Here is a 12,616-nt window from a genome sequence, read left to right as displayed (position 1 = left end):
AGCTTTAAAAACCAATAAAAGCCAATAAAATGAATGCTCAAAGGGCTTTCGAACCGCCTGGTCTCAGCCTCTAGACAAAGTAGGATAGACATGTTTGTTAGCTGAGCAGTCAAGAAGTCGAAGTCGTACTGCTTGATAAATGGCATTTTAAAAACGAATGTAACCAAGATATCACAAACTCCATCATTCACCTCACCCATTACATCAGCATACTTCCTTCACACAGTACTGCTGGGAGACACATACATATGAAGAGGTCATCTGTTTTTGCTTCTATGAGCTGTATGTGTAAGCATGTGTTTTGCACGTTTCCATCCCTGTGTTTACGTTCAGCTCCATTGATGGTTGGGATTAAGAAGCAACACAGGAGTGAACTACTACTCAGTTTATGTGCCGCAACAGCAGAAAAAGATAAACATAATTCGGAATTAGTACTTTAAAGCCCTCATCTGTCTACTGTGTGGTTGTGTCATGGTCTGGCTTTAAAAAGGACCACCATCAGTTTGTCACCCCCGGTGAGCTGCACCAGCGGGTTTTGTGCAATTTTATCGATAAGATCTTTTTGGCATCAGATTCCCCTCATTCATTTCTTTCTAACCCAGCTTTCTTACAGTTAGAAGCATTAAGAGTGTTATCCCGGGGCCAACGATTTCAGCACGACCACATCACAGCTGACAAAGCATTCACTTGATACAGCACAAATAAAATGTAAATTGTACACATTAAAATGCAAAAGCTATTCAAATATACTGTAGCTCCTTCTCTAGTCATTTCTCTTCAGATCATGACTGACTTTGGCAACCGGTACATGCGGCAGGGCCATAAAGTAAAAGGTATACAATACCTGAGTCTATTTCCAATTAAACATAATATCCAAGACAAGACAATCGGACAACGTATGACTTATACATACACATATTTCATAAACATTACCTTTGCTGACTGGCTGGGCAAAATCACATGGTAGTAACTGTACAGTGAGGTGAAATTTGGCAATTTTAAATCAAATTAAGATACCAAATATGATTGAATATGCGCTAACAAAGGGTTATATGTGGCATTATGAGGTGACATTATTTGAACGGTACACTACCTTGTAATTAGGGGAACCTGCAGCCATGTCACTTTTGCTAGTCTATGGATGGATACATGACTGTGGCTAATGATTGCATGACATATTAAACTAGAAAAATTTCCGCAGAAATTTTGAATGGGACTACTGACTCTTGCAAGGTGGAAAGACGCATGTAGTACTTGTAGCAATAGTAGTAGTAGTAGGACTTTTAGTAGTAGCAAGTACTTGTAGTAGTAGTAGTAGTAGTAGTACTTGTACTTACAGTATACTTGTAGTAGTAGTAGTATTAGTAGGACTTGTCGTTTGTAGTCATTTTAGTAGTAGTCAAATGGCCAAGATGGCCGCCGACCCGGGTGGGCGAGGGGGAGAGAGTCCTTGGCGTACCTAATCAATTGGCCAAGATGGCCGCCGCCCCGGGTGGGCGCGGGGGAGAGAATCATTGGTGTACCTAATCAATTGGCCAATCTTTTTTTTTAATGTATTTAAAAAAATAATAATGAGCTGAACAGTTTAAAATGTAAACGATTAAACAACATTATATTGAGATATTAGATTTGTTTAATGTGTGTTTCTTTCCTACTGTTACTCATTCATTAATGTCAGAATTATGTGAAAATTATTGTGCTTTGTTGTAGTATAATTTTGTCCATTTTTATTTGACATTTTGGGGATGTCTGCATTCAGTTTCACCCCGTAAATGTCAAAATGTAAAAAAAAAAAAGACAAAAATGGGCATAAGTGTTTTTCACAGGACAGCAACTATTTGTATTTTCTACACCTACATATGTACCAACCATATTGATCATGTGTGAGTGTCAATACTTCATTGCAGCCAACAAGACATTTGCATGTCTATCAGTATAATAATGTGAGTGCCGTCCAACCTGCAAGCACGCTGAGCGTTATGGCCTCCGTATGTTCAGCCAGTAGATCGACCTCGACCATAGCAGCCAGCGAGAGATAACTGGACATGTTCCTGCTCAGTTCTCTGTTCCCTCTATGCAGGAAGCGCACCGCCACCGGGACAGCCAACACCATGACTGACGGACAACTGTAATTCTGCAAACAAAGAGAGAGGAGAATGAGGGAACAAGCAAATGAATGATTACCAGTCGAATATAGTAAAAGTTTTGAATGCGGCGAAAACATGAAGATGTAAGATCTTAATATAAAAAGAGACTAATTTTAATTCAGATCTATTAGATATTTCTGGATTAAAGGGAACAAAAGCATAAAGTACACTCTTTTACACACTTTTAGGTGGATATGCACTTTAAATTGTGTGATGATTCGCTGCATCATATGCACAACTGTCATTGTATCATAATTACTGCACTATTGGTCACTTTATTTTTTATTATTACTTAATGACTCCCTGTCCTAAAAGTTATTTTTGTTATAGTTGTTTGTTGCTGTAATACCAATGTGGCTCAAACTACTGGAGATAAATTCCTTGGCAATTTGTACATTCTTGGCCAGCAAAGGTGATAGTGATTCTGATTATGATATTAAAGATTACGACAAAGAACAGCTAAATTTGGATGCATGTGCTAGCAATTTTTTTTATATGAGAAAATGTTAAATGTGATGTTAAAGACTCAAAAAAGCTACTTGTTTTAGGTAATAAATAAAAAAAATCATATATAAAAAATAAATCCAGGGCATGAACATAGAGAATTAATATTTTGACAGTATTTTTATATTTTGGAAGAATAACTTGCGTGCAGTACTTCCACTATCACTACCAGAGGGTGACATTAGGCTGCTGCATTATTTATGGACTGACTCCATTTGTCCACATATGAGAGAGCAAAAGGGCCTTCTGTTCTGAAGGGGAAGAGCTGCTGAATGACGCCCCCCCCCCCACCCATTCCCCCAATTCACCCACCTTCAACAAAAGCCAGCAGCAGGATGACAGAGATGTGCTAGCGCCCTCAACTGGTGAAATAGATCTAGCTAAGGTTATTAGTGCATGAGTTTGTGATGGTGAAGACAGCAAAGGGAGATTTCTGCCAATCTGTCTCTGATGCATAAATACACTCGGTAACATGATATAGAAATGTGTTTTCTATTGCTGCAATAATAGACAGTGAAGATACACAAGATTTGGGAAAAATTTTGTCCATACATCCAGAGCAGACAGCGGACTAGATTTAATATCTCTGTGTTAGTTTATTCCAAAGGTGTGTGATGGGCTTGAAGTCTTGATATTTCTTCCATAGCAAACTCATCCAAGCATGCGTTTATGAATCTTGCTTTGTACACTGGGGCACAGAATAGGAGTAATCACACACCTTTTTAGTGAGAGGACAATATATGGAGGGTGAAACCCATTACTGTACACTGTCTGTGTGTGAGTGTGTATGTGTGTATGCGATGCATGTTACGACCTGCTGTGCTATCAATGCCTGACTGAATATTCGGTGTTTAGTTGTCTGCCTCTCTAAAGAGGGCAGTTTGAGCATCTGTGGATGAAACCACAGCAAAGTCAAAGTGAGAACAGAAGCACAAAAGAGAAGAGACAGATGGTCAGAGGGTAAAGAAAATGAAAGAGCAGCTGAAGCTGAAGAGATCCCCGTGATAACTGTTGGGACTTTGGACAGCAGAACCGGGAGTTGATGTCAATTGTGTGAGCGTGTGTGTGTGTGTGTATGTCCTTAAGACACTGCCTCATTACAAGGGTATCAAACACATTCCTATTCCCACAGCGAGTATGGACGGAAGAACAAAAGAGAATCTGACTAACCTTACATCATGTAGTTGTGGAGCTCTGGTGTGGAAATGTACAGGTCCTTGGGTAATTCGACTTGGGTATGCCAGGTGGCGCTCTTTAGTTGTTGTTGTTTTTTTTTTAACCTCTCATTCTCTTTGGGTGATTTCTCCAACCACCCATCCATTGTTTATACCATTTTACTGTTCAAGGTCACATGGAGCTGGAACCCATCCCAGCTGATTTTGGGCAAAGGGCAGATTAAACCCTTGACTGGTCGCTCGTCAATCACAGGGCACAGATAGAGACAACAATCATTCACTTTTTCACTCAGGCAAGTGAACAATTGCATCAGGACTCTTTGGTTATTAAAGAAATGCTGTGTGTGAAATAGCCATGTTACAATGCCAGGCTTATGAGATATAAAAAATAACGAGCTCAAGATTAAAGAGACCCTCCAATTCGGTGAGCATTAGCAATTATTTTATAGCTCTTGACTAAAAAAGGATGACTGCAAAAAAAAAAGAAAACAATTATATATATATATATATATATATATATATATATATATATATATATATATATATTATTTTTTATTATAGTGGCCCCCCAAGGCGAAAAGTCCACCAGCCCACCAATGTGCTAAATAGTTTAAAATATATCAGTAGTGAAGTTTTATAATTAATATATAAATAATTTGCATTTATTTGCATTATTTAAAGCAATGCAGTTGAAGGAAATCTCAATTTGGGTAGCACATTAGACTGTGCCACTGCTGCAGCTTTTCAGGTAAGTAGCATACCTAAGGAGCAATGTATGATGCATGATTAATTTCAGATCATTACTGATCAAAGCATATCATTTCCTACAGTCAGCAAGAACACACTGAATTTATCTCAACACATTTTGTTGAGGGAGCAGGTGCATGACTGTACAGCTGACTTGTGTGTGATTCAAGGTTTGTATATGTAGATGTCTGTTTTTGTATGTGCATGGGTGTGCGCGCGTGCGTGTACCTGCAGGATGCAGCTGGTAATGTCGGAGGCTATCTTGGTGTGCGGCGTGTCCTCGGTGTTGTCACCTTGAGGCGTGAGGTTATGTTCCAGACACGACTCCCAGAGACCCACCAGAGCCGTGCTGTGCCTCTCGATGGAGCTCGTCTCCCTGATGGCAGTGGTGATGCGTGTGATACAAATCTCTACCACTGCCTGGTCATTGTCGTTGGTCAAATAATCCTGTATGAGACACATACTGTCTTTAAATTAAGGTGACCCTTAAGACAAAAATAAGAAAAGACTAAAAAAAGTCACTATGTGGAGGGCTTTTTGATCAACATGTAGGCATCATGTCACATGACTGTTTAACGATTTGTTTTTGCCATCTATGGCTTTTAGACGCCAGAGACATAGCCTAGTATCTTTCCCGAAAATTGTGGTCATGTTCCAAATTCAGTTTTAATAAAGGGACATTCAGTGATCGCAAGTACCATCTAGTGGTGAACTAATAATTCATTCATTAAAAAAAAAAAAAAACAAACGACTGTTTATCTTAATAGTATGCAAAAAAACATTACATGGCTGTAGTCTCATCTTACTAGAGCTGCCATGTTTTGCCGTCATCTTTCTGCTACGGATGCCCAAAGGACAACTTTGCAAATGTATTTAGCCCGTGTGGTGGTGTCGGACCCGCGGCTTTTACTAGCTTTTTTTTTTTTTTTTTACTAGCTCAACCCGCTAGCCACCCCAGCCCATGGCTCCGACTAACTCCGGCTAGCCGTTCGTTAGCTACTCCGGCTAATTCCGGCTTGCTCGGTCTTTCGGCGTCGCTCACCGGGCTTCACATCGGCTGCCAAGTCGCCGTCGCGAGATGCTCGTTTGCCCACGCAAAATAAGAATTGCTTGCGTAGTGTGCTCTCTCTGAGCCACCGTGGTGTGCGTGCTCCTAATACTATTCTTTGACCACTAGATGGAGCTATGGACTACACACTGGTACTTTAAAGTTTAGACTCCATTAAAGTTTGTGAATTGTAGTAGTCGGTTAAGAGTCCAATTATAGATAGAAGTACTATTTGACAGGCCTACTAACCGGTGAGCAAGAGATGGACTTGATCTGGTCCAGAGCCTGTGACAAGCAGTCTTCGATCGCAGCATCCTCCAGAGAAAACAGATCACCCGCTCTGGACAAATCCCTCTGGCCCAGCACCTGACTGAAGAGCTGGTGCATCCTTGTCCTAGTAGAAAACGCCTTTATGACCCGTTGGGCAACAAAATTTTAAATTCCCTAATATTGAATGTGTATATCTCCAACATACTGTAATAGTTGAGAGATGACTCAAATTTGATCAAATTCCATTATTAATCTTTTTTTTTTTTTTTACTCTTGGTTTAAGGGGACCATTTAAACATTTCCAGTATGATCCCAAAAGCAAAAAACTATAAAGTACAGCTACCTTGAAAAATCACAGTTGTGTTTTTGCCATTATTCTGGGTAGTGGAAGCTTAGTGATACTTTGATGTTCCTATTCAAATTTTCATCCCTGGCATCCAGGATCAGGTATGTTGGAAAAAGGATCAACATGGCCCGATGTTTTTCTGGGTCTTCATGAGGCTTGTTACCATGGAGACGAAGCATATTCCGGAGAACGTTGTCGTGTCACAACAGTGTCCTGATGGAGAGAGGGAGGAAACAATCACTAGCTGCAAATGCTGGGACGTTAACTTTGTATGTTTTCTTGTAGGCATTCATTTGCATAAAAATACAGCATACTATAATAAGACAAACTGGGTCACTCACTTCAATTATAAGCAGAAGAATGCTATCTTTTAAATACCAACTAAATCAAATGTCATGCATAAAAGTAAATGTTTACTATAGAGTACAGTTTGTTTTAGGAAAATTGTGCTTTTTGTTCTGAAGACCAAATACGGTGGAAAAGACTCATTGGCCGTCACTTTCTCCAGTTTTTCATCGCTTATTCATTCATCAAGTGCAAGTTAACAATAAAACATATGATGTAACTACATTTCTCCAGCTAGTTAGTTTCCTAGCAAAAAATGAGGTGCCAATTTAAACATTATTTACTTAGTGGGGGTAATAAACAGACTACATTGTACAGAGTCTTGTGATGTAGAAGTAGATAAGGAATTGTGCTCACACACTCAGTCGCACCCTTTGAGTCTTTCTTAAAAGAAGCCACCCAGTGTATCTGTTTGTTGTGATCATGAATGAGTTTGCTTGGAGCTCAACTCAGCTATAAGCATATGTATCTGTGTCACAGCCAGCAATCTGCACTTGGTTCCCTCCACAGGCAAACACCATCTCATACTCTTCATCTCGTCATACTGGCGCAAGACCAAAGAGACCAAAGAAAAGCACAAAGAAGAGCACTTGGATAGCTAGCTGCTGGAGTTGGCTATGGAAACCCGCCCATGTTTCCTGGGTAACCACATCAGGAATCTTTGCTGGTCCGTTAGGCCAGTGATACCAAAAGAGATTTAGCTATCACTCAAAGATACTGTACATGGTTTATAGGCACTGCAAAATAGTCTGCATGTTTGATGTGTTTAGTTCTGTGAAATAGCAAACATTATGTAACATAACCCCCAAAATCTAAGCTAAATCCAAGCTAAAAAGTAATTAAAGCAAGAATAAATATAGATAACTTGCACAACCTTTGCTTATAATCAATTTGTAAGTGCAAGGAAATTAGTAAAATGATCAATATGTGTATTTTATTATGTATAGAAAAGTATTTGTAGATCGCCGCTGTGCTGTTCTGTGAAAAATTTCCTTAAAAAAAAAAATTTGAACAATTTGACATTTATTGGATTAAATTGAATGCAGACATCCCAAAAACGCAACAAAAAATAAATAAATAAAATGGGTGTAAGGGTTTTTCACAGGATACTGACGATATACAGTATTTTCCCCATCCATCCATTTTATTTCTCACTTGTCTTCATTGGGATCACGCCAGCTATATTTTTATTTTAGGCATTCAAAATTAATATTATTATTGAAGCTGTAGTTTGCTGTGGCGTACATTGCATCATATAAGAAAGTATTATAGTATATAAATTACAGAGGCTCTCACTAGATTGTGCAAGTGTTCCTAATCAAGTGTGGGGTAAGTGCGAATTCACCTGCCACTTAATAAACAAATGTGTAACATGTGGAAGAATGTCAGTTTTAAAAACTATTTAAACAATCTGCTTGGTATTACTAATCACCCAGCTCCAGCTGAGCGAGCGCAGGAATGCAACCTTTAAACACACACAAACTCCCGACAATCACTTTTGGGTGCCTTAGGAAATCACAAATAACTTGACCGTCATAAGTTGTTATGTTAGTGTGTGTGTGTCTCTGTCTATGTGTTGTAAATTGCAGTCAGTTATGTGTTAGCATCGTAGCTACGATAAAATAAATCCCGCAGTCAAATAAATGAATGTTAAACTGAGGCACTAGGTGAGGGGTGAGTGTGGTGCTTGCTGGGGGGCCCTGTGAGAGTGAGTGGGTGTGTGAGGACAATTCGACTTGAGGGTCTCTGCACTCTTTCTGTTCATGTGGCCCACTGGCTTTCCTACTGTCTTCACTCAGCACACTGCGAGAAGGAGAACACTGGCTCTTTTGTACCACCTATAAGACAGACCCCTCCCTCCTCCGCCACCCCTTGTCTGCACGTCTCACTGTTCATTCAGCTCTATCCAGCTGGGTAATGTGCACCTGCATTGCCTGTGAGGCATCTCTCACACATACACAATTGATTGATTTATTTGTATCAGGGACAGTACATATTCATAAACATTTCAGTAAATATGCCAGAATTAGCCAAAAGGCTATTTTTCATCTGCAGTCCCGAGACAGATCATAAATGTCACCCTAGTAAAATAAAAAATAGAATGCACAACAATCCCAACACATTCACGAAAATACTATTAAAATGTTAAAATTACATTTTCATAACAAAAGCAATACATTTACTAAAATGTACATTAAAACCAACCAGGGATAAACAAATACAGGAAGCATTGGTGTTGACATTTCTGATGATCAGTTAACCATTTTTTAAGTTCGAGCTTCAATGTAATGTATGTGTCTAGATTTCTGACGTGAACAGGAGTGAGATTCCAGTCAGTGGCAGCTCGGACAGAGAAAGCAGTTTGACCAAAAGCACTTTTCCTAAAGGGAACAATACAGTCTCCCCTTGCTGCTATAATACTTAAAGGATGATGTTGGGTGTACATGTAATCATGATGTTGGACAACCACCTCCATTTATATCACATTTACAGTAGAAAAACAAAAGTTCACTGTAATGGCTTGACATTTAAAAAATAATAATTTTTTATGTCACGCCATTACAGTGAATTTTTGTTTTTCTACTAAATGTCTAAAAAACATCTTTTTTTTTTAACTGTACATCAGCTTGATCTTCGTGTGGATGAGGGATAAAGAGAATGGATGGATGGATGAATATGGCAAATTGTTGTTTCACACTGGGGCTCGGCCAAATGTACATGCTCGAGTCAAACATTATAGCACTTGTTGCTGATTATTGGAAAGTTGGAGGCCAACCTGAGAAATATGCAACCACCCTGGTTAATACAAAAGTGAATCTGTTAAGGATCCACTTCCTTTGCTGCTCATGCAATTTTCCACAAAAGCATGTATTACTAATACTACTGACAATATGACGTAAGCAGTCATAGACGACAAGTCAGCTTGCTAAAATCATATTTAACTGAGTTTAAGGGGGAAACATTGGGTTACTATACTGTATGTATACTGTCAAATACTGTAATTTTATGTTAAAAAAATAATACATCAATCCTACAAATTCTTGTTGAGAAATTCAAACGTTAAACACAAATTAAAGTAAACTGGACCTTCAGAATCAGATGTCTATCCGAGCCAAGCAGCTTGCATATTTGGACTAAAATGGAACTCAGCAGGTCACACAACCCCCCACCAAAGCCAAAAAGTATGAGGATTCTGGATCAAGATCATCTTCCCAAAGTTAACTTATCAATTGCAGAAATTGTCTGGATAGTGACACATCGAGGCGGACAAACACACTAGCATGCATACAGTAAATGTAAACATGCATATAACGAGAAGACACAAATGCACCCACTACTCAAACCACTTCAACACTGCACTGCCACTTTTTCATCCCAAAGTCTACATGTAAGCACATACATAATTTGTCCTATCCTGAACACATTTTTCATGTTACTTATGGCAAATAATATGTCCCCCGGGGCTGTCGCTAAAACTTTCTCAAACTGAACTGTGACTGATGCAATGGATTACAAGAATAGATTGTCACAAAATGCCTGACTTAAACTGTCCTCATAACAGCGTATCTGTGTATGACTTGAGACAAAATGGAAAATTTTCCATTATTTATGCTCTCAATTTGCTGCTGCGAACAATTGTGAATTATACGCCTACAAGAGCTGCAGAAAATAGCTTCAATAAACTTAGACTGAGCATAAGGGAAGTAATTAGGTGAATCTTTCTCTCCATAAGACAAAATAAAGGCATATTCTAAGAGCCTAACAATTAGTCCCCTTATGGGATTATGAGCTCGACATGCATCCGACTTTGACTTTATTGTCACTGTGGCAAAAGTTTCAAATTAAACTGCACAAAATCCAATCTTTCAAATGTGAACATTTTATGTCACTTTTACAAAAATAACAATAATACTGGCTACTAGGCTAACAATAAATGACAAATTATTACCCTAGGCATTAGCTGTTTTTGTTTGTTTTGTTTTTTTAATACTTAATGTGATATTTAATTTGACAAAACTACTGCAATGACAAAAGTATTTTTGAATTCAAAATACAGTGTGCCTAACAGTTAACAGTAAAAAAAAAAAGGTAGTTAAAAAAACCTCTAATAAATAAATACAGCGATTGGCTGGCAACCAGTTCAGGGTGTACCCCGCCTACTGCCCGAAGCCAGCTGGGATAGCGCCCCCCGCGACCCTTGTAAAGACAAGCGGTTAAGTAAATGGATGGATGGATGGATAATTATTTTTTTATTTTTTTTTAATGGTCAACAAACTGAGCCATGATTGGTCATGGCCTACTTCCTCAGCACAGGTTATGTCATCTTCAGTACTAGACAGCAAGTGGAAAATTTAATTTTTAAAGGTATTAATTGGACATGAAAAATAATGAAGTTATCAAATTTATTCTGGACAAAATATGAACTTTTTACTGCTGGCTCAATGAGTCATGTATCCCTTTCAATTACATCTTAGTTACAAACAAACATATTTCCTTTTTTTAAAAGGCAATAACTTCCCTTAATTTTTCTTCCATTGTCCGGAATTTGATTCTTTTTGGACCTTTTATGCAGCAAAAAGAGCATTCCTTTTCTCCATTATGCTAGAAAACTGTGACCGGTTTAATAATGTGGAAGAACATTCTGGGCTGATTGTCCTTTTGTTGGGCTAACAACCTGTGAAAATAATTCTCCAAACGGTCTGAGGCTGATATCTGTGTGCAGAAGAGAAAGGACAAATATCAAATACTTCCTCTGGATAACTAAATGTTTCTTTCACTTAAATATAATATGCATAATAATCTGGGACACAGTGTAGAGAATGCTGTACCAGACAATGTCTCCTTTGTCCTTGAGAATGCATGGAGAACATGTTCCATCATTTCCTTTACATTTAACAAACATTATTAATCAAAAAAAGTCAAGTTAGTCATTAGCTGCAGTTCTATTTTTAAGTGCTTACCTGCCTGTTATAACAGAGAGCCTAATCATCTCTAATGGATTTAAGTCACCTGACTTGCTCTGCACACTATATACTGTACACTATATAGCCTCCAGCTCCATTGTCATCAGATTCTGTTTGATATCTTGCCTTTAATGGACCACTGGGCTCAATTCAATTACCCAAATTAATTTCAAATGGTTGTGTCAGAATGAAAGGTTGGGAAAGGACCCCCCCCCCCCCCCACACACACACACACACACACTCTTCACTGAGAGGATTTCCACAGTAGAAAGGGAAAGCTCTGGTGGAACAGCGTCTCACATTCACGTGCATTTTCTGAAGGATTCATTATTCATGAACTCCCTGCTTACTTTCACAGCCAAAACTCACAGTCTCGCACTGTGGAGCGCAACATTAGCATGTTCACATTTCATCAAACTGTGAGCAGACAAAATTAAAGCTCTTTTCAAGTACTCACAATATATTTTTTATGTGTTTCTAAGATAAGCAACGTTTGAATAATACATGTGCATACTTTTTCCGGAATACACAAACTCTGTGATGCTTTACAGCTCACACTTGGTATATGAGTATTGCGTAATTTCATGGTCAAAATTATAGCAAAAATTACTTAAGACCATCAGAAGAGCTCGCCTATGTTTACATGGCAAGTGTCTGGTAACGGGTCAAAATTAAAATTAGGTGTAAAAATATGCAAAATTGCAGTAAAGTCAGATCAGTTAAGCGGTTCAAATGTTTACACACAATGACCACAATTAATTCCAATGAGATCCAATCCAAGGGCTACATTGCAAAAAATTATCAAATCATGCTTAATTCTGGTTGGAAAATTTGAGGTATTAATGTAGCTGTTATTTAGATAAGTATTTTGGTTATATATTTTCTTTATTTGTGTGTTAGTAAAATTATGCAAAAAGTACTTAACCAATTTCTTCAAAAAGTAATTTTAGGGCGGATTCGTATAAAGCTGTATAACTGTGAATATTTACCATGTCTTCTTCTCTTTTACTTGTTCAGTATATAGGTTGTAATACACATTCCATTTTTTTTTTTTTTTTACAATGTTGTAA

General features: G+C 38.2%; 1 protein-coding gene across 2 annotated transcripts in view; it reads right to left on the bottom strand.

Moving 5' to 3' along the window:
* Positions 1–12,616, bottom strand: part of veph1 (ventricular zone expressed PH domain-containing 1) — a 59,252-nt gene that overhangs the window by 45,105 nt on the left and 1,531 nt on the right. Inside the window, exons 2-5 of one of the 2 annotated variants that reach the window (XM_077566106.1) lie at positions 6,235–6,450; positions 5,871–6,015; positions 4,802–5,020; positions 1,960–2,134 (exon numbers count right to left, since the gene is read on the bottom strand). In XM_077566106.1, the coding sequence (XP_077422232.1) occupies positions 1,960–2,134; positions 4,802–5,020; positions 5,871–6,008 (532 nt within the window). In that variant the 5' untranslated portion in view covers positions 6,009–6,015; positions 6,235–6,450. Of the gene's footprint in view, positions 1–1,959; positions 2,135–4,801; positions 5,021–5,870; positions 6,451–12,616 lie in introns of both variants that reach the window. The other variant, XM_077566107.1, reaches the window with a different exon arrangement.

The sequence above is a fragment of the Vanacampus margaritifer genome, chromosome 5 (assembly GCF_051991255.1).
Source record: "Vanacampus margaritifer isolate UIUO_Vmar chromosome 5, RoL_Vmar_1.0, whole genome shotgun sequence".
Classification (NCBI taxonomy): Eukaryota; Metazoa; Chordata; class Actinopteri; order Syngnathiformes; family Syngnathidae; genus Vanacampus; species Vanacampus margaritifer.
The sequence above is the reverse complement of the archived record's forward strand: the minus strand, read 5'-3'. Positions and strand labels throughout refer to the sequence as shown.